We start from the raw sequence: 26,305 nt of genomic DNA on the forward strand, positions 1-26,305 counted from the left end.
CTTCATAAAAGGAACAAATGAACAAAACATCATCCAATGGAAGCTTAACTTCTGAGAATAGGGCCCAGAGTAACAACTCTCCAGCTGAATGACTGCAAGTCCTCCAAGAAGGAATAGTAGCAAGGCTGTTCTGCAATCTAAAAATATAAGGAACTTCTAGGTGTTACAGTCAAGAGTCCTCTAATGCATACGGGCTCCAGAAGAGGCAGACAGGAACTCCCAATCTGCACATAAAATTACGTGTACTTTCCTAGGGAAAGTGTCCACACTTCATTTAATTCTCAAAGGAGTCTGTGACCTGCACAACGTTAGGAACCACTGCACTAATACAAACGCAATTTCAAAATACTTACAAGTGATGTGTTGAAATGTCTATGTAAATACACACTTCCAGAGTGTACTAAGGATACCAGTTTCGCAAGATGTTTATTTGTGATAACCCCAAATCGTACTGTTCCTAGGTAATCTGAAACAGAAAATTTTCCTTTATTAAAGAGAAGGCCTAGGCCTTGAAACAACCACAAACCCAATGATCCAGTTCTGCTGCACGAATCCCTAGAGCGAGGCTTTGTGATAAGCCAGCCTAGCCAGGGAAGGGGCAGGTACAGAAACCCTCCTCTGAAACAGATGCGGCCCTTCAAGCACCTAGTCGACTGCAGAGAATAACTCACTCACCAGCATTTGGGCTGAGGAGTCTGACCTATCTGTCTCCTTTGCCACCCTACCTCCTTGAACACCAGGCATACCTCAGGGTCAAAGCACATGTGACTGACTGTCTGGACATAGCCAACTCCTCATCACTTATCTCAGCTCCCACCCTTCCTGACCACCTGCCTAAATGCAAACACCCAGGGAGGAGCCTGTAGGAGAAAACTGGGGCTCCCTCCCTACGCAAGCACTCTCTTTTCCACTACCCCACTGTGACAGCACTTATTAATATCTACACAACCTTATTCATTTATCTAGGGTTTCCTAGGTCTAACTTCCTCTTCCAAATGTTAAGTTCCATGAAATGAGAGACCTTGTTTCTTGCTGGTATCCCAGCACCTCCAACAAAGCCTGGGGCATACAGTAAGAGACCAATAAAATGTTTGTTAAGTGAATGAATCTATACTTACACAAATCAGTAAGAAAAAGAAAATGTTTAAAACAGGCAAACCACAGAAAAGGAAATACACACGGCTAACAAATGTATGGAAATGCATTCAACTTCAGTCTCTCAGAGGGAAGCAAATTCAAACAAAATACCATTTCCACCATCAAACTGTCCAAAATTTAAGACACAGGACATACCAAGTACTGGTGACCAACAGAGCCATGAGTGCTCTGATACAACGCTGGAAGAATAGGCAAATGGCACACGCCAGCAATCCCTCATCTGTGCCCTATGAGTTACAGGCAAGGCGTCTGCATCAGACCCCCTGCAGATGTTAAGAAGGACAAGACAAGCTGTCTGGACAGCATGAGTAGATCTGCAAGACTCAAGCAAGACAAAAAGCCACATAAGAAGATCTAGCACAACTTCTAGGTTAAAAAAAGTCTCACACTTGGAAAGCAGTATTTTCCTCCTATGGCACCAATATGTAGAAATGTACAGACTGAAAGGGGGTGCAGTGGCACACACCTGTACTCCAGCTACTCAGGAGGCTGAGGGGTCACTTGAGCCCAGGAGCCAGCCTCACGACTCAGCAAGATCCCATCTCAAAGCAAAAACAGAATAAAACAAAAGGAATCTGAAAGCATAATAAAACTGGTCTGGTGTTGGGGGACAGAGATCAAAGAGGACTTTATACTTGTGTGTGAAGCTTTCATTTTTGTCATAGAGTATATAACGTAATATTTGTATCATCATAAAAATGAAGTGCTGCCAGATGCCGGTGGCTCATACCTATAATCCTAGTGACTCAGGAAGCGAAGACCAGGAGGATCGAGGTTTGAGGCCAGCCCAGGCAAACAGTTCTGTGAGACTCTATCTTGAAAACACCCATCAAAAAAAAAGGAGGAGGGGGTGCTGGTAGAGTGACTCAGGATGTAGGCCATGAGTTTCAGCCTCATACACACACACACACACACAAAGTGCTTAGTGTTAAAGGAGGATAAAAAGATAGTATAGGAAGTGTTTGGTGTTCTATCCCACCTGCTTTATTAGCAGATGTTCGATAAAGCAGTAAAACTTTAAATATTCGTAAGTTATATCCAAATGCTAAGTACAAAAATATGAAGGTGCTAACTCATGGAATTTCTAGTTCAACCATGGCCCTAGGATGGACAATCTTTAATACAAAGCTGATGAGCTGTTGGGCAGGGTGGCTCATGCCTGTAATCCTAACTACTCAGGAGGCAGTGATAAGGAGGATCAAGGTTTGAAGCCAGCCCCAGCAAATAGTTTGAGAGACCCTATCTCAAAAATACCCAACACAAAATAGGGCTATAGGTATGGCTCAAGTAGGTAGAGTGCCTGCCTAGCAAGTGTGAGGTCCTGAGTTCAAACTCCAGTGCTGACAAAAAAAATAAGTAAGAAACAAAAACCTGATGAGCTTAAACGGTGTAAAACAAAAGAAACACACGAAGAGTAAGCCAGACATGAGAATGACTACTTATGGGGAGAGCAGGGAAGCGGGGAGCAGGGTGGAGGAGCCTGGCCCACCCCTGAGCACAGCTTTCTGTATCTGATTCTTATAGCCTCAGTAATGCTTCACATACCTTTCACACAACTGAAAACTAAACAATAATTCAAACCAACCAGGATATGGGGAACCCAATGCAGAACACATTCACTAACACATAAACCTACTGGGATTACAACTGAACAAAGTCTTGGTGAAAAGGCAGAGAAAAATGACCAGCCTCAGTAACTGGAAAGCATTACTGGACTGGATGCTGTAAAAATGAGGGCAGTGAGTGATGGGAACTGCCTCTTCTGCAGCCTAAGCCACAGCTGGTTTCACTCCTTGCAAAACAAAGCCCACCATTCCTTATCTTCCACCTTCCTTCCTTTTCCCATCCCTAGACCTTGCTTTAGCAGCTGGTCTCATCCTTTGCTGATCAAAACTCACTGTCCCTATCTCCCGCCACCTTCCTTTGCCTGCCCCTAGACCTTGCTCCTGCAGCTGGTCTCTTCCTTTGCAGATCAAAGACCATCCCTAGCCCTTGCCTTCTTCCAAATGCTACTTAAGACCAGACCAGCTGAGAGAAGCTGCTGTGCCTTTTTCTCTCGGCCAGCCAGCCTGCTTATTAAACTTTTGGACATGAGATAACTCTCGTGAGTCTCCTTTGTGTGCGGTGTGCGGCATTTTCCTAACAGTGAGAACCTAAATACCATAAATCCTGTTAGCAAAAACTGCTAACTTATTTACTTCTTTGTAAAAAAGCATATTATAGACAATGAAGACACTAGAATTCTCATTTTTGGAGTAAGAAGTGACACTCATAGTAAGAGAGGAAGGCTTAACCAGCTGGAACTCAGGGCTGCCCATTTGCTAAGCCAGTTCTCTACCCCTTGAGCCACACCTCCGGCCCTCAATATTGTAATTTAAGAACTTTGGTGACTCATAGATATAATCACAACTACTCAGAGTATCAATGTCTGAGATCAGCTCCAGGCAAAAATGTGAGACTCTACCTGAAAAATAACTAAAGCAAAAAGGGCTAGAGGAGTGGCTCAAGCAGTAGAGCGAGTGTCTGCCTAGCAATCACAAGACCCTGAGTTCAAACCCCAGTACCACCAAAACTCTGAGTATGTTGAATAATTTAAAATAAAGTAAGAATCATAATCTCTACTCCCTTAGCAAAAAAGGCCCCAAAACAGCAGGATCCCACTCAGTTAATTAAAAAAAAAAAAAAAAAAAAAAAAAAGTCTCAATGCAATGCATTAGCCTGGTAACAGGCCAATTCCAGAGCTCATTAACCACAGGGTGACAAGTGGGTCAAAGACCACTGTAAGATACAACAGGATCTCAAAAGAACATCTAGGTGAAAGAATTAGTAACTAAGCCATTTCTGCAGCTGCTCAGGCAGGCAACTAAGCAGGTCAAGGCAACATGGAGGGAGACTGCTGTTTCTGCGGCTTGCTACAAAAGGTGCGGGGCCGTGGGCCCAGTGTGTCCGCAGTATACACTGGGCTTGGAAAAGCAGCACAATCCCGTTCACGCTTGTACTTTGACCCCTGTCTCATTTTGCACTTGGGCAGGCTTGGGCAGGTTAACTCCTGTCCATGTACTCCAAGGTTGGGACTCTTCTTTGCTACCAACAGAATGCCCAGTCTCACCTTCCACACCCCTTTAGGTACAGCTTCAGCTGCTCTTCCTGCACCTCTCATGTACCACCATCACCATCTGCTGTGTGGCACACCACCAAGGGTGCAGGAAGAACAGAAGTAGCTGAAATTCCCTATGGAGTTCATTCAGGGTCATCTGGACTCTCGTGTTTACATCAGGGTTTCCAATTTTGACTTTCTCCATTATATTGTAATATCAGCCCATTTTGCTTAGTATCATTTGCCTTAAGTTCAATTTTAAGTTTTAAAACTTGAGTTTAATATTAGGGTAAAACACACATACCCTGAACCAAAATGTTAATATTTCAAACATTCCAGAAAGAGTAAGAATAGTTTTATTTTTTATTAGGAAATAGAATAGCCTTTCAATTTGCGTTTTAAAAAATGAATAATAAGGGGTCTTGCCAGAAGCAGAAGATCACAACTAGCACTCCTGGACTATACTCTGACATGTTACCTCAAGGGTATCCTGCAGGAGAAACAATGTCTTACTCACTAGCGACTTTAACCTGGACAGGTCCTGCAAAACAAGCCCATGTCTGGAGCTGTGCTGTCCTAGCAGGGAGCCATGAGCCACAGTTCCTACATACTTGGAACATGAGCAAGGAGGAACTAAGCCTATTTACTTTCACTTTCAGTGATTAGAAATACTTTCTAATACTTTCAGTTATTAGAAAACCTTTAAGAACATTTAAAACAACTTGAGTATGTGAGTCAGTTCTTCTAAGTTTTATAAAATCTACTACACACCAAGTATTTCCAATGAAAATGTAGTGTCAAAGAGATGTGTTGTTAAGTGAAAAGCATGAAAGTATAAACAACTTCTCAAAGAGTTGGTTTTAAAAAAAGAATGAAAAGTATCTCAATAATTTTCAAACTGATTACATTTTGAAGTGATAATAACCTAGATACATGGAGCCAACTAATTTCATTCATCAATTTCTACTTTTTTAATGCAGTCACTAGGAAATTTTAAACTCACTATGTGGTTCATATTATATTTCCACTGGACTAGGTCAGAAGAGTATTGATCTATCCAGCACTGAGTAAGTCTTAACAGGCAAATATATATAGGACAGTTTACTGACTTGTTTCATGACAGTCCTCCAACATTGGAGAATGACACCATTAAGGATGTGTCATTTTCTCCAGCTCTCCTTCAGAAAGCAAAAGGTCAGGTAGCTTTCATTAGACCACACTTATAAAAATGAACTGTCTCGAACCAGGCACTGGTGGCTCACACCTATAATCCTAGCTACTTGAGAGGCTGAGATCAGGAAGATCACAGTTTGATGCCAGTCCAGCAAAATAGTTTGAGAGACTCCCATTTCCAAAATAACCAGAGCAAAATGGACTGGAGGTGTGGTTCAAGAAGCAGAATGCCTGCTTTGCAAGCTCAAAGCCCTGCTGAGTTCAAAACCACAGTCCCACAGGGCGGGGTGGGGGGGGGGACTTTGAGGCCCTTAGCACTTGGTGTACTAAAAGTAAGGCACACAAGGATCCCTGAAAGAACAAGAACACTCAGAGCTGAGCAAAGCAGATCTGTAAATCAGGGCTGGCCTGTGCTGTCCAGAAGACTTCTGCGCAAACCAGTCTCTCAGGGATCATGAAGCAGATGGAATGCCAGGTCAAGAAAAATAGCATAAAGTTAACGGCTAACAAATATACTGTGGCATGCTCAGAAGTAAACACCACTGGATAAGTCGTATGGCATGTAGTCAGCATAACTGACAAGTCCTGTGCATCCTGGGGAAATTTATTTCTTTACACTGGGAAACAGTGACATTTTAACGGCAAACAGGTATGTGATACCTTCAACTGCTTGGAAATGCTCCTCATTTTATTCTGAACTCTGCCATTTTTATTAATGTCTGTTTTCCCCCCTCTTCTTTCCAAGATTTTGGACAAATTGAAAAAAGAAGGACAGGATTATACAAAAGGGGATGACAAACAAGGCCTCCAATGTTACTGAACATTTCCACGGTGACTCACTTTCCAGGTGCTTCAGAACCATTTACTGATGACTTCATACACTTCCAGTGATAAATAAGTCCATCAAAATAAAACACCTTCAAAGAAACCAGCAGATTACAGAAATGCTTGTGTTCAGTGTATAAACTATTGCTCTGCATTTCCTCCTAGAAGTATGACTTGAGGCTTGTGTATCTTCAAAGTTTTAAATCTAAAGCACAAAGCAACTATCTAGAAAGAAGTCTGGCATTTGGGCGCCACACACATTCTGGCGCCTGCCCAGATGCTGTAAATAAGCACGGAGTGTCTCAGCTATGGCCTGTGCTCCGTCTGTGGAGTTCATGCATTATTTTGGGAGAAAATCAACTCCAGAGCTAAGTATGCACTGCCACCTCTTGCACTTAACATGACACCCTCACCAGCTGTTCTCACTTAGTAAGCACCAAGGCGCAGTATTAAATTGATCAATTCAAATACTTCCCTGTAAATTCCTTTCTTTTTACCCTCAATGAAGGAACATCACAGTCTAAATACATCCACTTACAAATCCTCTTGACCCCTTTCAGGCTGGTCTATGGTCTAGGCAATGGGGTCAGCTAATAGGTCTGCTGCACATTCATCTCCCCTCCCCTCCCACCACCACCCACAATCCTACAATTCTTTAAGAATGTAAACTCCATTCTTCGCCCCCAGTCCTACAGGCACTGCCCAAGGATCATTGCACCTCCAAGCTGAAGCGCTCCTTACAGCAAGCAGGGCATAGCCCCTTTGTTTCTCAGATGGGAAACCTGAAGACCAGGTTGAAGGGACTGGACCATCATACCAGAATGTTTGCCATGAAAATGACACGTTCTCAGGATAGCTGGTACCTGTCTACAGTAACTTCTTGTTAGGAAGATATTCCTAAGTCCAAGGGAAAATGAGAAACAAGCTGTTAAGTGACACAGCCTATTAATGCAAAAAGGACTGCTAGTGGAGTGGTCAGACAGTAAAGCTCCTGCCTAGCAAGTGCAAGGCCCTGAATTCAAACCCCAGTACCACCAAAAACCCACAATAACAAGAGTTGCCGGTCGATAGTGACTAACGCCTGTAATCCTAGCTACTCAGGAGGCAGAGACCAGGAGGATCTTGGTTTGAAGCCAGCCCAGGCTAATAGTTCTCAAGACCCTATCTCAAAAAAACCCATCACAAATAAAAGGGCTGATGAAGTGGTTCAAGGTGTAGGCCCTGAGTTCAAACCCCAGTACTGCAAAAAAAAAAAAAAGAGCTCCAACAAGGGAGTCAGTAGTTCAAAAATCTACATTTGATGCCCACAGTGTGCAAGATGTCATGCTAGCTGGGCAATATTTAATCTTTCCATGGGACTTCAAGTAGGCCTTAAAAAAATCAGAAAGTAGAAAAGTATTACACTTAAAGCAGTATCACATGCAAGGAAAGGAGGAAGGGATCACCATATCCCACTGCCTCCTCCCAGTGGCGCACAACAGCCAGGTGGGATGGAAACAGAGTAGGCTGGAAGAGGTGAGCTCTGTAGCATGGGTCTGGCTTCCCGTCTTAGCTCCTGCATTCATTGCTGTGTGACTGTATTTGTTTCCTGCTACTGCTGTAACAAATTACCGCAGACTTAGTGGCCTAAAGAACACAAATTTACCTTACAGTTCTGGAAGTCAGAAGTCTAAAATGTCTCACTGGGCTGAAGTGAACCCTGCCTATCAGCACAGCATGCTCCTTCTGGGGACTCCGGGTCCATTTCTTGGCCTTTTCCAGCTCTCAGAAGTTACCCACAGTCCTTGGCTGCAGCCCCCTCTTCCATCTTCAAAGCCAGAAATGGTGAGCAGTCCTTTTCACACATCACTCTGATCCCGACATTTCTTCTGCCTCCCAATTCTACTTTTAAGAATCCTTCTAATTACAGTGGGCCCACCCAGGATAAACTCCCTGTCTCAAGGTCTGCTAATTACAACTTAATTCTACTCTCAACCACAACTCCTCCTTGCTATGTAATATAACATTTGTGTTTCTGGTGTTAGGAAGTGGATCTTTTGGGGGAGCCACGAGTGTGCCTACTGCATTGACATTGAACAGGTGAACAATCTCTTCAGAGCCTTGACTTCCTCCTCTGTAAAACTGGATAATAACAGTTCCTGCTTTAAAGGAAGTAAAGACTGGCTCATCCACGTAGACACCTGGCTCATGGAAGTGTCAGTCAAGCATCAGCTTATTATGTTCAACTCTATATGAAAGGTGATCAAAACATAGTAGAACTGGGTTCGTCTACAGGAATTGTTTACTGTAGGCTTTATTATACACTCCTAAGATTTCTTCCAGGATTTTAATGCTTTTAGTTCTTTGCCTAGGAGTCTTGTCTCAACTCCCAAATATGAAAATAAAAGAACAGAAAATAAATAAATAACTTGAAGAAACAGAATCAACACAAACATCCCTGGAACCGGAGAACTGAATAAAGGTAGAAAATAGTGTAACATAATTAGAAAGTGAAAACAGTGCAATTTTTCAAATACATGGGCTCAAGGAATTGAAGTATCTCTAAGTGAATACTCAATTTGGTCTGGAGCTCCCTGCAGCCAAAGCTTAAGCAGACACAGCTTCTGCTTTCCCCAGCCTGTTACCTTCTACTCTCAAGTTTCTCACACATTCACCTGGAGGCCGCAGCCCTTGTCCTCCTAAGAAACCTTCCCTGCGCCCAGCACCCACCACCATGGGCTTCCTGCCTCCATTGACAGAGAAACCTGTCCCAGATCTGTCACTGCACTCTCACTGTGGACAAGCCTACTCTAGCCACACCAGCTGATGGCTCCTGCTAACAGCAGGGAATTAGGCTTATTCATCTTTTAAATTGTGGCACATTAGCAGATCTCAAACATGTACTGAATAAAAAAGGTATGGCTCTGGCTACAGCGCCCGCCTAAGAAGCATGAGGCCCTGAATACCAAAAAAATACATAAATAAATAAAAATCAAAATTAAAAGAAATCATAGTTCTGAATCTAACTTCAAATGCCAACAGGTTCTTTTTTGGCCTAGTTCTTATCTAACAGCACTTACAAGGCTTAAGAAAGGAGTCATAATGGGAATAAAATCATCGCCTGTGAAAAAGGCACATTCCTGTGCTAAACTAATGCAACACAGCTAAAAGGTCAGGGTTAGTGTGGGGAAAAAGTTTAGACTTTCCAAGATGTTTATTCTAATGAGCAGCTAGAGGCTCTCCAGAGTGCAGGCAGAGAGACTAAAAAGATCTCTTACGAATGAGAACAGTGATAATTAACAAGATTATCTGAGAAAACCAAGTGCTCCTAGGGTCAGTTCCACTCACAGAGATCTGGCAAACCAGTGAGCAGTCCTAAACCCAAAGTCAGATTCAACATGGCAATAAATAAAGCAGTATCTCAGTCAGGCTTGCTTAGCAGCACTTTGTAGTCCCAAAGCCTTTAAAAATATCAGATAGGCTGGTGCTGATGGTTCACACCTATGATAATAGCTACTTGGGAGGCTGAGTTGAGGAAGATCAAGATTCGAGGCCAGTCAAGCATAGTCAAGAGACCCCATCTCTAAAAATAACCAGAGCAAAAATGGGCTGGAGGCATGGCTCAAGTGGTAGAGTGGCTGCTTTCAAATACAAAGTCCTGAGTTCAAATTCGAGTCACACACACACACACACACACACACACACACACACACACAAACAAACACATACAGGTCAGTAAGAGAACCCTATTTCTGGGCCTCTTTCACAATCTAACAGAAAAGTGCCCCAGAAAAGCTTTATTCATAAGGATATGGAGGACTCTTCATGTTCAACTCAGCTCTACCACACAGCAGCTGGTGGAGCAGAGTGACCTACATGCCACTATAAGACCCTCCTCTAGTAGTTCTTTAAAAAAAATCATTAGAACAGATGGAGAGGTTCAAGTGGTAAAGCACCTGCCTAGCAAGTGTGAGGCCCTGAGTTCAAACCCCAGTACCACAAGAAAAAAAAAAAAAAAAAAGGAAGTCATAAAAGAAAATCATTAGAACAGTACAGTCATCCCTCAGTCTCCCAAGAAAGGAGGGGTTCCAGGACCCCACCCCCAGCACACCACACTCCAAGGATGTTGAATTCTCCTATAGAAAATGGCACAGTATGTGCCACCCGCATCCTCCCATGCCTTACAAAACCTAATGCGGTATGAGTACTATAGAAAAGTTGCTTATTGCATTGTTTAGGGAATGATGATAAGAAGAAAATCTGTACATGTTTGATACAGATGCAGGGTCTTGCTATATTGCCCATACTCCCCAAACTCCTGGGTTTAAGCCCTTCTGTCTCAGCCCCGAGTAAGCAATTTTTTCCCCCGAAATTGAATCTGTAAATACAGATGGCCAAAAGGTGCTTCTCAGAAAATCTAATGTGTTTCAAAGTTCACTTGTCGAGTTTAGGAATCCCAAAGGTAGGAGAAAAGAAGGAACATTAGCCGTAGGCAGGAACCACGAGGATTTTCATTCAATTCATTAGGACTCTAGTGAGGACAGTGAAAGGCCAGTGCAGAGAAAAAGAAAGAGTGGACTAGGCAGGGGCTCACAGGTGATTCCTACCGGCCCACTGCACGACCACCTAATGACCACACATGAGAAGCACTGGTGGTAGGAGGAGATCATAACAACTGTTTTTGGTTTTTTGCTTTTTTATTTTTGAGACACATCTCAACATGTAACCCAGACTGGCCTGGAACTCACAATCCTCCTGAGTGCTGAGATTACAGACATGGGCCACCACATCCACCCCAAACAACTTTTTCTTTTTTTTTTTTTTGATAGGACTGGTGTTTGAATTCAGGGGGCACTTGCAAAGCAGGCACCCTACTGCTTGAGCCATGTGCCAGTCTATTTCATTCTGGTTATTTTGGAGATGGGTTCTCAAGAACTATTGCCCAGGGCTGGCCTTAAACTATAATCCTTCACATCTCAGCCTCCCAAGCAGCTGGGAGTACAGGCATGAACAACTGGCACCTGACTCAAAACAACTTTTAAAATCTTTCTCAAATGTCCTTTAATAGTCATTCACTCATGCCAGGTGCCAGTGGCTCATGCCTGTAATCCTAGCTACTCAGAAGGCAGAGATCAGGAAGATCACGGTTCAAAGCCAGCCCAGGCAAATAGTTCTTGAGACCCTATCTCAAAAAAACCCATCACAGAAAAGGGCTGTTGGAGTTAGCTCAAGGTGTAGGCCCTGAGATCAAACCCCAGTACCTCAAAAAACAAACAAACAAACAAACAAAAAACTACAACTGTTTTCGAACAGTGTTAGAAGTACAAGCAGAGATGACAAGACCCCGGCCTCAAGGCATCAGCACACACTACTTCAGAGCAGTTCCTGCTCAGGTGAAAGAACTTAAGCAGTCAACACTGAAAACATCGCCAGAAGCAGGTGCCAGTACTACAGGGAAAGGAAAGAGAAAGATGCCTGCAGGGCAGCTAAGTGACATAATTTCTGGTGTAGACGTTTTTTCTTAACACAAATACTTAATTGGAGTGCTTTCAGCCAGGCTTAATTTCTAAGGTACCACAGACTTCAGAACTCTTACTCTATTAACACACAAAACAGCACATGTTTTGGGCTTATAAAAATAAGCATTTACTCTTACCTCCACCCTCCCCAGATTTCCAGATGTTCAAACACAAAAAAATTAACTATTTTATTCTAAGTTTACAGGCCCAGCAGGGGTAGACAAAGGCCAAACACTGCCAGCTTCCAGGCCCATTTATACCTGAGTCCTTGCATCCATCCTTTTTGTAGATCAGATGAAAAGCAGGATCAAAAGCTGCTGCAAGGGCTGGGGTGTAGCTCAGTGGTAGAGCAGCTGCCTAGCATGCACAAGGCCCTGGTGCTGAGGTGCCCTCCTCAGCACCACAGGGTGGGGGCTGCAAATTCTCTTTCAAAAAGTCACTGAAGTGTATCAGAGTGTAACAGCTTACCAGAACACATTTTTATCAAAAATAATGAAATAATCCTAACATGGGGAAAAAATACTTAAAAACATAAGCCCTCTACCAAATGTTCTTTAGGCAAAAGGATGATGAAGACTGTCTGCCAGTAAAAATGGCTCCAAGGAGGCTGTGCAGCCTGGGAGGAGTGAGCAAGAGAGCTAACTGGCTTCCTTCAGGCTTTGAGCACACAGACCACGGGCCCACAATTAATCATTCAGCACTTTCAAATGATTAAGCATTAATGAGGCCCAGAAGACCTACTACAGAAAATTAAAAGGAAGGCTTAAATAAATGGAAAATCATGCTATGATCCTAGAAAAGGAAAGGAAATGTTAAGATTGTGTCAATTATCTTCAAGTCAATTTATATATTTAATGTAATTCCAACCAAAATCCAGCCAGAGGCATGATGGATATAAAATAATATTCCTCAGAACACAAGAACTAAAGGAAGCAAGCCTACACTTTACCAGGCAATGAACACTAAGAAAACGAAAACTTCCATCCTATCCACTCCTATGAAAACGGATGTGTAGACCAAGAGAAAACTCAGACAACCCAACTACATGGAGGGAAAAAGGAGATATTTTGTAACTGGTGCTAAATGACTAGCTAATGAGTAAGGGGGTAGGGGAGGACAACCGTGCTCTATACTTTAAGTCAAATAAAGGTAAGCAGTTTTAAAAAAAGAAGAAAGCAGTGTACACAACAGTGCTCAGGTGGTAAATGAACTTTCCCTACTCTCCCTTATCATAAGGGGTGAAGATTTCCAGCAACAGCCAGACTGGGGAGCAGTACAGAACTACAGAACTAGAACTTATACTCTCTCCTCTGAGCACCCTCCCTGCACCAGCACTAGGACTGCTGGCCAGCCAGCTTCAAAAACATGCAGAGCTCAGACTGTCCTGGCTATTTGTAAGACAGTTTTTAAAATGCATAAAAGCAGGTTGGAGCTCGAGCTCAGTGGTAGAGCACTTGCCTAGCGAGCATGAGGCCCTAGGTTCAATTCCCCAGCACTACCACCCCCACCACAAAAGAAAGAAAAAACATTAAGGCAATGAGAAAACGTGTGTTTGAAGCAGGGATCTGCTTTCTACCGCAACAGTCTAAACACTTCAGCTCAGCTCCCTACAAGCAAATGTGAAGTGTGTCAGATGTTTCTCAGGCCTAAATTTAAATACACAATCTAAACAGGAGATTGACCTGGAATTTACATTTGAAACTACACTATTAAAAAAAAAAGTGCACATGTGCTATTAATAAGGAAAATACTGTTTGTCTTCAGAGTAAGAAAGAAGAGGGGAAAAAACCCAGATGTTCAAGGCAAGATTTACTTTAGGTAATTCCTTCAGGGTGTACAGATTAGGGAAAAATCATCATTCTGAATTTGCCTTTTCTTCTAAAAATGCATCACTAAGCTTAGGTGGGAACTAAGTCACACAAAAAGTGGGGTGAATTAAGACTGATTAGAATGAATCTTGGCTCCTACAAACTTGCATATGCAAAAGAATTTTATAAGACCCAACAAGAATCCCAAGATAGGGAAGAGACACTGAAAAGGTAAGCCAGACCACATTTCCTATGAGAAGAGTTCTCATATAACCAGATGTCCAAATTAGCAAGGGGCCTACTTCCCCACCTGCGGTGCTAGGGATGGAACCCAGAGCCCTCCAGCATACTAGATGCAGTGCTCTCCCACTGAGCTACACAATTCCTCTTCCTAGGTTGTGTACCGTCTTTTTTGAGAAAGGGTCTTACCCTGTGGGCACAGTTGGCCTTGAACTCTTGGGTTCAAATACTCGTCCTGCCTCAGCCTCCCAAGCTGCTGGGACTACATGTGCATGCCATCACACACGACTCTCTGAGTGATTTCTACCCAACACCTCTCTTTTTTTTTCTTTTTTTTTTTTGGCATACTGGGGCTTGAACTCAGGGCCTACACCTTGAGCCACTCCACCAGCCCCTTTTTGTGATGGATTTTTTTGAGATAGGGTCTCATGGAACTATTTGCCCAGAGCTGGCTTCAAACTGTGATCTTTCTGATCTCTGCCTCCTGAGTAGCTAGGATTACAGAAGTGGGACACTGGTGCCTAGCCCACCATCTCTCTTGACCCTATTTTATTCATCCCTATTTTGCCCCCTTTTGCTTAAAGAAAGGGGAAAAGCTATTGTCATGTATTTGAGAAAAGCTTTTTCATCTGACTAAGAAAATAGTTTAAGATGAGTGACTCACTTCTCAGAAGTGTGGCACAGCAGAATACAATGTAAGCTAACCAAATAAAAAATCCTTCCATGACTGAAATATCGCATTAGCTCAGGAGCTAGGATGCATACTACCATCATTTTAGTGAATGATTTTAGGTTACCCTTTTACATATTATCTTAAGTTAAGGTCATCTTCTTTGAAGGGCTTTATTTAATTTTCTATGAAGAGCTTTGAACGTCTGCTTTTTAAGCTTATTTAAGTTGCCAGTATTTTGTTTTCAAACTTAGAGTCACTAAGTCTTCCTAGTCACTTGAAGCCGTGCAGCTCAAAGTCTTTTGAGTGGACAGAAAACATACTTTATGACAGCTTGCTTTCCTCCTCTAATGTCTCCCATACAAAAATGTGAACACAATAAATTCTCTATGCATAAAATGTTGAGACAATGTATATATTAAAATAGACAGCTGTATAACTGCTTGATGTACTAATGATATGCTAATACCAAAAATACCTAAAGCAATCTAATATCCAGTAATAAACAGATGGTTGCATATCTTTATTGATCTATTAGGGTAAGACCATTCGGCCATTAATATGATTACTCACTTGGCAAATACTGCTTGAACCCCTGCTATGTGCCAGACACTGGAGAAAAACACTAAACTAAAGATATGTGGTCCCTGCCCTCAGAAATCTCAGTGTAGAAAAGACAGATTAAAAAAAAAATCATCTAACAACTATAGACATAAGCACAAACAACAGGGAACCCAATATAATTGGGGGAAGGATAAGTTACTAAATCATTTGAATTGGACCCTGAAGGATGAACAGGAATTTGACAGGGGGAGAGCTGGGCCAGAAGGCTAGGGGCACTTCTGCCTTCCAGGCTGGACCAGCACATGCAAAGATGCACTGGGAAGAGGAAAGGAGCATGGTAGGATGAGTGTCTACTGGCTAGTCCTGGTAAAGGTGCACAACCAGAGAGGGAATGAAAGAGACAAGAAAGATAAGCAAGCAGATGAATGGATCCAACAGAGAACTAACAGAGAATACAGCAATATGGAAAACTGAGTAGAATGTGACATCTAATGTCAATAGTAAGACTCGAATAATATAACTAAATGGAAGAAATGTGGATTGAGATGAGTGAAACTGGCAGTAGTTTATGCTACGTGACTTTTACACTGGTAAAGTTTCCCCCAAAGGAGGTGTACTGCTAAGTTAGAGCACATCTGGCTGACAAGACTAGAAAACTGCTAAAAACTGAGAAAAGTTGCTAACAGTAAACAGTGACTATGACACGATAAACTTTAAAACACAAAATACATAAGTGCAGACATGATATGACTGAACTGTATGGTTTAAAAGCTAACGAGAACATATTTGAAATCGCACAGTACTTTGTTTGTTAATGACAGAACATTAAACAATGTAATGATTTACTGAGAATACACTAAGAAAAGGTACCCTAGCAAATTAGAAGATAAGGTCAGGAATGTAATATATGCAAAAGGTGTCACTATAAATACATCTCTGCTAAGGGACAAATGCCTTAATACAAATCAGTTTTACCTTTTTTTAATGAATGCAATGCTGAGGTGAAGAAGGTCAAATAGCCAGGGGGCTGGGGTGAGCCACTGAACTCAAAGAACCCGAGAACACCAGGCTGCAGGAACAAAAGCACAATCAGGTGACTGAGGTACATTTTAAATACTAACATTAGAATTTGATAATTCGTGCTTTTTGTTGCATTTTGTTCTTTAAAAAGCCTAAAAGCTGAGAAGATGGCAAGCTGGGATGGAACTTTGGTCTCCATTTAGGCAGCATCCAGGTTAGCGAGGTGGCAGCCTTTATAGGAAGGCCCAATGGCTACCTTATTCAGGGCCACGGAAGCTGACACTTCCTTCTCCCTCTCTAAGCAGGTCTTTCTGCTTCTTCTGACAGCACAGTTCTCCCAGCCCCCAGCTTAAAACCTCACTAACTGAGCTTAGGCACTCACTCCCTTTGGTTTAACAACTCCAAGCAACTCTATTACTAACCTGTTTGTACCTTTCCCAAGTTTCTTCTTCAATCACTTCCTCTCACTCACTCTCTCCCGCCTTGCTGGAAATCAGATTAACATGATTGGTTTCACCTGTGATTAGGCCCCTTAAAGGGCTCTTTTCCCCTCATGCTACCCAGTGGTGAGCCTCCTCCCCAGTCAGGTCACTCTGCAGAGGCCCATCTCTTGCCATCACTCCTCCATGCTCACGATCTCATTGCCACCTGGTCAAGTCTCTTCTCTAAGCTTAGCCCTTGGAATGGCCTGCAATCTACCAAATCCACTAACTGTCCCCTAATGGACACATTCTGCCTTCCTGCTCACAGTACTGTCTTGCCTCTTTGGAGGTCTGGTGGCACTCCTGTCTGTGTTGGTTCTGTGATGATTACATTCATCTTTTTTTGGTGTGTGGGGGGGGTTGAATTCAGGGCTTCAAATTTGCAAAACAGGCACTCTATCACTTGAGCCACACCTCCAGTATATTTTGTTCTAGTTATTTTGGAGATGCGGTCTCCAGAACTATTTGCCCAGGCTGGCCTGGAACCATGATCTGCTCAATCTCAGCCTCCCAAGTAGCTAGGATTATAAGCATGAGCCACCAGAGCCTGGCAATCATATCCATCTTAAAATCCAAACCGTTAGATCCCTGAGGAAATAGTGCTGGGCCTGGGGTCAGAAGACCTAAACTGGCTGGGTGGAGTGGTATTTATCTGTAATCCTAGCTACTTGGGAGGTGGAGATAGCAGGATCGCTATGAGGCCAGCCCTGGGCAAAAACGCAGGACCCTACAGAAAAATAATTAAAACAGAAAGGACTGGAGGCATGGCTTAAGGTCCTGGGGGAGGGGGAAGAAGGCTGGGGGAAGGCCTAAGCTCAAGTCCAAGCTCCACAGAGTGACTGTGGAGTGAGCCTAATGAACTGTGATGCACTAGGCACTTCTTTCTAGCCTCAAAGCCCATGTTCATAGTAAGGCTGACGATCACAGGGACAAATCAGATTCAAAAGCTAAGATGGTAATGTTTATAGTCAGGATGTTAGATAAAAGGAAATATCTGATCTGCAGTGGAACATCATCTTCCACTTGTTTAGATTCAACTGACTTTAAGTAAAACAAATGGTTTTCACTGACAAGAAAGTGAGATGCAATATTTAAACCTAACATCTAGAAAATCTAGCTACTAACCCATTTCTCAAACTGAAGTACTAAGAAAACAACGTTCTGGGCTTTTTTTCTGGTTTTGGTTTTGGTTTGCAGTACTGGGGCCTCTTTAAGCATGCACTCTCCCACTGAGATGTATCCCCAGACCAAAAGCAAAGTCACCAAAACAAAATGTCTTTGGCTCTTCTCCTTTAACAAGTCAACAAACAATTAACTTAAAGTAGAACCATTCTGTGATGGTATAATAAGTTTTCCAATCAAGAACAAAAGGAAAAAAACCTTCAGAAATTCTTGCCACTTAGTTACTACTGGGCATAAGATAACAAAAACGAAAACTAAGAGGAAGAAAACAGACTAATTTAAGTTTCTTTACATTCTGACCAATCGTCCAAACCAAAACCAATGGAATAAATTAATTCAATTTAGTAAACGTTCAATCACAAATTAAATGCTGTGAATTTTACTTCTTTTCCCACATAAACAGGTCTATAGCCACATGCATGTATGTAATAGCACACCTGTATACATACATATATGCACACTTATATTCACATATTCATCAAAGTAAAACAAACATGAATGTTGGAACCAGGCACTGGTGACTTGGGAGGCAGAGATCAGGAGACTGAGGTTAGCAGCCAGCCCCCAGGGAAATAGTTTGAGAGAGTCTCGAAAATACCCATCACAAAAAAGTGGCTCAAGTGGTAGAGTACCTACCTAGCAAGTGTGAGGCCCTGAGTTCAAACCCCAGTACTGCCAAAAAGAAAAAACATTAATGTTGGTTCTCCAAGGGGAATCCAAATTAACCCTTTAAAGATGCACAGAGACTGGACTGTGCATCTGTTTGCAGGTGTCCTCTACAGACACCTCTACAATATAAAGATTTGTTCACACTGCTGGAATCACTGCGGTAACTTTTTTCTTTTGGCAGTGCTGGGGACAAAGCCCAGGACCCTCTGCATGCTAGGCAAGCACTCCACCACTGAGCACCACCCCAGCCCTCCTACTGCAGCAACTTATACAGCCTGAACACAGGAGCCCTGTCTTCAGAGGAACTAGGACTGAAATTTCCAAGCCATTTGTCCAAATGTAGCAGGGAGGAGGATCAGAAGAAAACAAACTAGGCCTGAGTCCTGATAAAGTAGCAGAGGGAAGGGACGGCATAGCAGAGCTAGAACCTAAAGAATTCAAAGGTGAAGAAGGTCACACAGCACCGGGGGGGTGGAAGGGCACTTAGCACTAGGGTGAAGTAGCCAATAGCACTGCATGGAACCATATGTGGGTTTTTTGTTTGTTTGTTTAATTGCCTCTGTCACCTGCTTGCAAGGGTATATAAGGTGAGACCCCTTTGTTCTCGGGGGTCTGTGCTGGCACAATAAAACGTTGCTTCCTGCTAAATGCCTCAGAGTCTCCTATCTCAGCTAGCAACCTCCCACAACACAAAGATACTAGCAGTACAATGCAAAACAGTCCCATAAGTAAAATTTATACTCTTCATTGCCAAAGAAATGAAGAACATAAGAGTCAGTGACTATCTGAGATGATTAAAGGGTGTGTAAATTGTGAAATACAAGCCATTTAAAACATAACAAACAGGTGAAGTACATTAAATACTACTAGACAGATACAAGTCTGTACTGAATTTTGAAAACTGGACTGTTGAGAACATAACCTAAAATTAATACTTCAAAATAATAAAAAGAGAGACAGTGAAATGATAGCTGTTTATTTATATTACAAATTATTATTTTAAAACCAGGCTGTGTTTATGTTGTAGGTAAAACAATTTTGCAACTATTCCCCTAGAATTTCAATGTCTTCCCATTAGAAGCTATATCATTATCAAAGAAATTATCACAAATTAGCTACACATACTCTGCTTGCTTCCTTGTTTCTTGCTTAAACCCAGTGAGTTGGAGGAACAAACACATCTGCACACAGACCTTTCTAGGGTTAGGCCTTTGTTTGCTCAAAGCAGGCAACTCTAACCCTGCACCTGACACCTTTGGAGGTCCCCTCCAGAGGAGCTGGCAAAGCACCAGCACCAGCCTGGCACCAGGCACCAGTCCTGGTGGTACTCTGCCATCCGTCCTCACTCTGGTGCTGCCAGTGGCGCATCTCTGATAGTATACCCAAGGCTTAAACAGCTCCCAGGTGAACAGTCACAGAAGCGACTGCCAGCCTTTCTCTTTCCTTTGCTTACACCAACCTGTCAACCGTGTCACCAGGATTACTCCTCCCTCTCCCCTTTCCTCCTACCCCATCAGCCCCATTCCTTTCTTAGGATTTTGTACTTCCACTCCTATCTCCTAGAGCACTTTCTCCAGTCTCCTCAGGGCTTGGTCAAATTATAAGGCTTCACATGATTTGGGTTTCTGTTCAAACATCATTTCCTAGAGAGGTCTTCCCTGTTCTCCAAATACACCCCGCTCCTCATCTCCCTTTCTCTATTTTCCTTCACAGCACTTCTTATCTGAAGTTACCTGTATAGTCACTTCCTAGTGTTGTCCTGATAAATGACCACAAACGGGCAGTTCAAAACCAAGACATTCTTCTCTCACATTCCCTGATGTCTCCAAGGGAAGGAGCCTTCTCTGCCCCTTGCAGCTCCTGTAGCTCGAGGCCGTCCTCCATCCGTCCTCCAGTCTCTGCTCTGTCTTCACATGGCCCTCAAGGTGCTGTCTGCTCTTCGAATCAACACACAGCCTTTACATTTAGCACCCACCCCAAATTCAGAATGATTTATCTTGAGACCCTTAATTAATTACACCTCCAAAGACCCTAGTTTTAAGTAAAGTTTCAGAGACATAAATATTGGGAGCATGCTATTCAGTCAGTACTCCTTGTTCATCTGTCTTCCTGTTTGTAAGGCTGGGGGTGTACACTAGAGGTCGAGCATTTGCCTAACATGAGCAAAGGATCTGGGTTCAAACTTTTCCTGATAATTGTATATCTCGCTGTTGTAATTGTACTTCTAGTTCAGAGTACCTGGCACAGAGCACACAATAAAAACTTGTTAATGAATGAATGGGGATAAAAAGATAAATAAGGCAAAGCTCCTTCATAAAATTTATAAATACTTAGCAAAAAAAAAAAAGACTGCTAGATTACAACTTGACATAGTTTGTGTTTTTAATTCCATTCCACGATGTACAACATATCAGTACTGTTTACAAAAGGCTGGAAATCAGCTATTTATAGAAACTCCTCCACATAACTCCCTCGGGTGTAAACAGGCACTACTGGCAGCCTAGTGCCATTTCAGCAGATGGTGCACACCCTCTAGTGGCCAGAAGAATAGAAAATGCAACTGCTATGAAGCTGAACTGACAGAAACAGTACTGATTTGCTCAACATTCAGACACAATCATACACACTAGGAGCCAGGCCTTCTGGTTTTTCTCCAAAACGCTCAAGTTTTTTGTTACCTAGCAACTTACTTAACACTCCCACTCCACCCCCAAAAATTCCCAAGCCTTTTCCCATACCACTTAAATTTAAGACGATTTAGTTTACCAAACTAGTAAGAGTAAAGGAATGGATGTATGCTAAATAAATATTCTTAAATAAATTATAGAAACTCAAAAATACTTGGAAAATATTTTGGCTACAGATATAAGTTCAAACTAATGATGCTGCTGCCATCTAGTGGTCACATAAGGTAAAAAATCAGGTGCTGCACTGCTTTAAAAAGAACACACTGCTGATGTAACACCTAAGACAAATGACATGCTAAAAAATATTGGAATTAGAAGAGCCATAAAAGCCACTGACTTTGATATTACCGTTACTCAGTTCCATTCTCTCTAATCAACCTAGCCTCCACCAAAATAAAAATGACATTGGTTCTGTTTTGACTGTGCTATCCACAAGACTAAACTACATCTTCCTGTCTGTATCTTAAACTGGCAGGAAGAATCCTCAAAATATAAGGAACCTACAGTTGGAGTTGTTGCAGGAAGTGATTTTTTTTAATGTGGGACTGGAGTTTGAACTCAGGGCCTCGTGCCTGCTGAGCAGATCATCTACCCTGGTCCTCCACAAAATTTCGTAACATGGTTTGCTCTAATATGACTTAAAGTGGTCTCCCTTTGCACTATCCCCCTAGGCAAGCTCACTTTAATTTTCAGCCACATTCATGATTTATAAGGTAAGTATCACTCTAGTGTTTATCTGGGAAGAAAATTCTAAACCCTATCAGGTCTCAATATTGTGATTATAATACAGAGACCACTCCTAGTTCTCCAGAATAAACAGTGGTAACTCATTAACTACTTTAACAGCAGATCAAGAGCCACAGCCCCACTGTTTATTACTATTTATTCTTAGAGCCACTCAGAAAAGTAAAGAAAACAGTGACAGCCAAGGTAAAGGTCAACACCTTCCAAATGATTCTGTCATGAAAGAAAAAGGTTAAAAAATTACCAAAAAAAAAAAAATCAAGTATCTGAAATTTTACCCTCTAGACAGAAACTGAAGTTTCAACTCAGGGAACTTAAACATTGCTTCGAGGAAGGAACAAAGGAGAAGAGAGAATCTGTGAAGCCAGAAGCTACAGTCTTCCCTAGGGAAACCACATCCTCTGCTCCTTGCTTCTCAGCCTGCACAAGTTCAAGGCCTTTGCTCACACAAGTGCATCCTTGCTCAGAGCACCCCTGCTATTAAGACTGAGGCATACCAGAGTTACAGAGCTAATACTTGTAATTTTCACCCTTCAATGTCTCTTTATGGTTCTTAAGTTAAAGGCAAAGCTATTTTTCTAGAAACTGTCTTGGCTCAGACATATTTCACATAAACAAGTAAAATTATGATTCATGATTAGCAATCTGATTTGAGTAGATTTGAGCTATCAAAGTCAAAGAAAATATTCTCCATTGGCTAGAAAATTCTATTCTTCTACATAATTCAATATCAAATCTTCTGAATAGATTCAACTGTACAGGACTTAAAATTCAAACCAACAGCTGGCACCAGTGGCTCATGCCTGTAATCCTAGCCACTTGAGATGTTAAGATCGGGAGGATTGAGGTTTGAGGCCAGCCCCAAGACTACATCTCCCAAACAACCAGAGCAAAATGTTCCCAGATGTGTGGCTCAAGCAGTAGCGTGCCTGCTTTACAAGAGGGAAGCCCTAAGCTCAAACCTCAGTCTCACCAAAAAATTAAAATTCAAACCAAGATACAATTAAAGCATTCATTCTGATAATAAAAGAATAGCATATGTAAGAAAATCCACTTAAGGAGAACGATGGAGGGGATAAATTCAACTGTGATATATTGTAAGAACTTTTGTAAATGTCACAATGTACCCCCAGTGCAACAATAATATGATAATAAAAAAGAAAATCTGCCCATTTTAGGATATCATCATCACTTCCCAAGAATGCTAGATGTACAATTTCATGACAGACAGCCCAAGCTGCTCTCAAGTATCTAGACTAGAGGCCAATTTATTTATAATTCATCAACACAGTTTTGTTTTGTTTTTTCCTTTTTTTGGCATTACTGGGGTTTGAATTTAGGGCTTCACGCTTGCTAAGCAGGCGCTCTACCACTTGAGCCACTCCACCAGTCTTTTTAACAAGAAAATTATCCTGACACAGTCTTTTTAACAAGAAAATTACCAAATACACTCTAAGATGTCACAAACACTGCTACAGACATAAGTCAAGCAAAAAAATAATCTGTCACTATAACAAACTTAAAACATCACAAAAACATTAATTAATTCAATCTAATTTTGGTATACCTAAATTTAAGCACTCTCAATATTGAAATCTGTTTTTTAAAAAAGTGCAAAGAGATAATACTCTAAGTTAAGAATTTTCTAAACTGGCACGTTCCTTAGCACATGTCTAATGTACTGGGGGAGGGGATGTATGTGCATTGCAGAAAACAAACAGCCTGAGTACCTTGGACAGCTTTGTCCTCAACAATCTAACTCACCCCTGGGGTTCTAGCTCCCCAAGATAGCATTCCAAAATTCTCTACTCAAGGCACTATTTAATTTTCATCTTCTATTATCACCATTATATTCCAATAAATTTCCAACTATTAGATGGTGGGTGGCTGCGTCAAGTGTAAAAAAAAGATATTTGCACCAACACTTGTGACACAACATCTTATGGCCTTAACAAGTTAAAAAAAAAAAAAGTGGGAAAGTGGATCGTTTGGAGCACTGGTTCTCAACAGGGGCAACTGACAAGGTCTAGAGACACTCCTGGTTGTCACAACCCTGGATCTACTGAGCAGGACCACCCCAAGTGTCAACAGTACTGAGCTTGAGAAACCCTACTGTAGCAGAAGGTCAAGGTCACACTGTACTCTAGAACGGGGCCTCCAAAACTTCCCTTAACTTTTCAGTCTCAGAACTATGATAATGAAATCAGGCAACAGTGGCTCACAGCTATAATCCTAGCTATTTGGAAGGCTGAGATCAGGAGGATCACAGTTCTGAGGCCAGCCCTGAGCAAACAGTCCAAGAGACTCCACCTCCAAAATAACATAGCAAAACGGACTGGAGTGTGGCTCAAGTGGTAGAGTGCCTGTTTGCAAGTGCAGAGCCCTGAGTTCAAATCCCTGTACCACCAAAACAAACAAACAAATAAAAACATGATAATATTTTCATTTGAGGGTCTGGGATTTTTTCTTATGATGATTCTTCTTTTCTTTTCCTCTCCCCCTCCCCCTTCTTTTGGAGATGCAAGTATTACTATGTTGACCAGGCTGTCCCCAAAGTTGCAATTCTCCTGCCTCAGTCTCCTGAGTAATTTAAGATTATAGGCATGAGCTACCACACCCAACTGGAATTTAATGTCAGGCACTTTACAAAAAGCCTTCACATACTGTACCTATCAGATCATCTGTTAAATCCTACGTTGGCTAAGAAGTTGACTTAACCTATCTCCCACCATTCTGTATCTTGGAGACAACTTTAAAATCTTAACTCCAAAGTTGTTACTTCTTTTTACAATGCCTTCTTAAATTTTATCTTCTTTCTGTGCCTCGTCCAGTCTTGTATCTTTGATTCACGGTGCCCTGTAGACTTTAAGACTGAAAACTAGGTATGTAGGATGTGCCTAAAACAAATAAACAGACAGGAAATGTGAGTCTGAGTCCTACACAGATAAAGCATGCAAAGCGCCAGAAGGGGGCTGTTTTATAGGCGAGCTCTTCAGACGTACATGGTTTCGCTCTGATTAAATTTAGGGTGATCTGCCATGGAGCCACTGGTGAGGGAGGAAGGCCTTTGAAGGGATTCTGGCAGATGAACTTGCAGGGCATATTTCTGTTTAATAAGGTGAACATGCGCCAGGTAAAGATAATTCAGCAGTCAGTGCTTTCTAGAAGGTACAGTTTGCTCATGCACTTTGCGTACTAAGTGCTAATAGCGCTTTGGACAAAATGTTAATTCAAATTCAATGCATTAGATGGCTTTTATGGGCAGAAAGAGAAACAAGGTATTCATTACTGCAGACAGGTGGCTCTCACTGGGGAATATTCACACTTTCATGGATCTTACCAGTAGAGAGCAAGTGTCCTTGGCCCAGCTTAGTTTGAGGGCACAGACAAAGAAAACTGCCTGCCGGTTACACTTCCTCATTCAGTAGGCCAAGGACACAGAGACAACATCAACAGATTCTCAGGACGGCCAGTTTCCTCAGGTTACCACAATCGTCCTCTATATCAATGCCCCACCGTGCCTCACAGAGCACCTCTGTGAAGGTGACAGTCTCTCTGCAGACAGCACTGTTTGGATGCTTCACAAGTGCCATGCTGGGCTTGACCCCCTAGTTCTTTCACAATTAATCAGCATTGTCTCTGACAATCAGACCTTTTCATCTCAAGGAGAAGTTCAGCCAAAGATGACACTAGCACAATAGGAGCTATCCATAACTCTTGGGAGGAAGCGAATCATTTTAAAGGCAGACAGAAGTCTCTAAAATGGAGTCCTATTTTAGAGGCACTCTTTAGGTCTTTAGGTGCTCTTTTTTTTTTTTTTGGCAGGGGGTGGTACTGGGATATGAACTCAGGGCCTCATACTTGCTAGGCAGGTAGTTTACCATTTGAGCCACTCAGCCAGCTTTTTTGGTGCCTTTTGTGGGGCACTAGTAGCTCACAGCTGTAATCCTTGCTACTCAGGAAGCAGAACTCAGCAGGATCATGGTTCAAAGCCAGCCTGGGCAAATAGTTTGTGAGACCCTATCTCAAAAAAAAAAACACAAAAAACTGTCTGATGGAATGGCTCAAGTGGTAAAGAGCACCTGCCTACCAAGTGTAAGGCCCTGAGTTCAAACCCCAGTGTGCCAAAAAAAAAAAAAAAAATGGTGCAATCATTGTTGTACATCACTCTAATTAAGTAGGCCTCCAAAACCCATCCATGAATAATGCTGTCAGCACACCAGTGAGTGTGAAGTGAACTCCACATCCATACTTGGAGCATGATCCTTAACAGTCTTGCTGGAAAGCAAATCCACAGGTTGCAAAGGTTGCAAAGAATGAAGAATCAGTATTGCTGCCCAATCACCAATGTACACCTGTCTCTCTCCTATAGATGCAACTGGAGAGAACATTAGCAACATGGAGGCAGTAAGTAAAACAGGATTTAAAAGATCTCTGAGACAGATTTTCAGGCACTGCCTCAAAAATACTTTCCTAGCTGGGTGTGGT

The 26,305-nt window shown here is 42.2% G+C and overlaps 1 protein-coding gene across 8 annotated transcripts in view; it reads right to left on the reverse strand.

Moving 5' to 3' along the window:
- The window catches only part of Txndc11 (thioredoxin domain containing 11), a 60,659-nt gene that overhangs the window by 16,866 nt on the left and 17,488 nt on the right, over positions 1–26,305 (reverse strand). For 7 of the 8 annotated variants that reach the window (XM_020167252.2, XM_020167253.2, XM_074059572.1 and 4 more), the window contains 2 exons: positions 16,009–16,102; positions 354–466 (listed from right to left, as the gene is read on the reverse strand). The exons of the other annotated variant lie outside the window; for it this stretch is intronic. In XM_020167252.2, the coding sequence (XP_020022841.2) occupies positions 354–466; positions 16,009–16,102 (207 nt within the window). The remainder of the gene's footprint in view (positions 1–353; positions 467–16,008; positions 16,103–26,305) is intronic. 8 annotated transcript variants of the gene reach the window in all.

This window comes from Castor canadensis, chromosome 17 (genome assembly GCF_047511655.1).
Source record: "Castor canadensis chromosome 17, mCasCan1.hap1v2, whole genome shotgun sequence".
Taxonomy (NCBI): domain Eukaryota; kingdom Metazoa; phylum Chordata; class Mammalia; order Rodentia; family Castoridae; genus Castor; species Castor canadensis.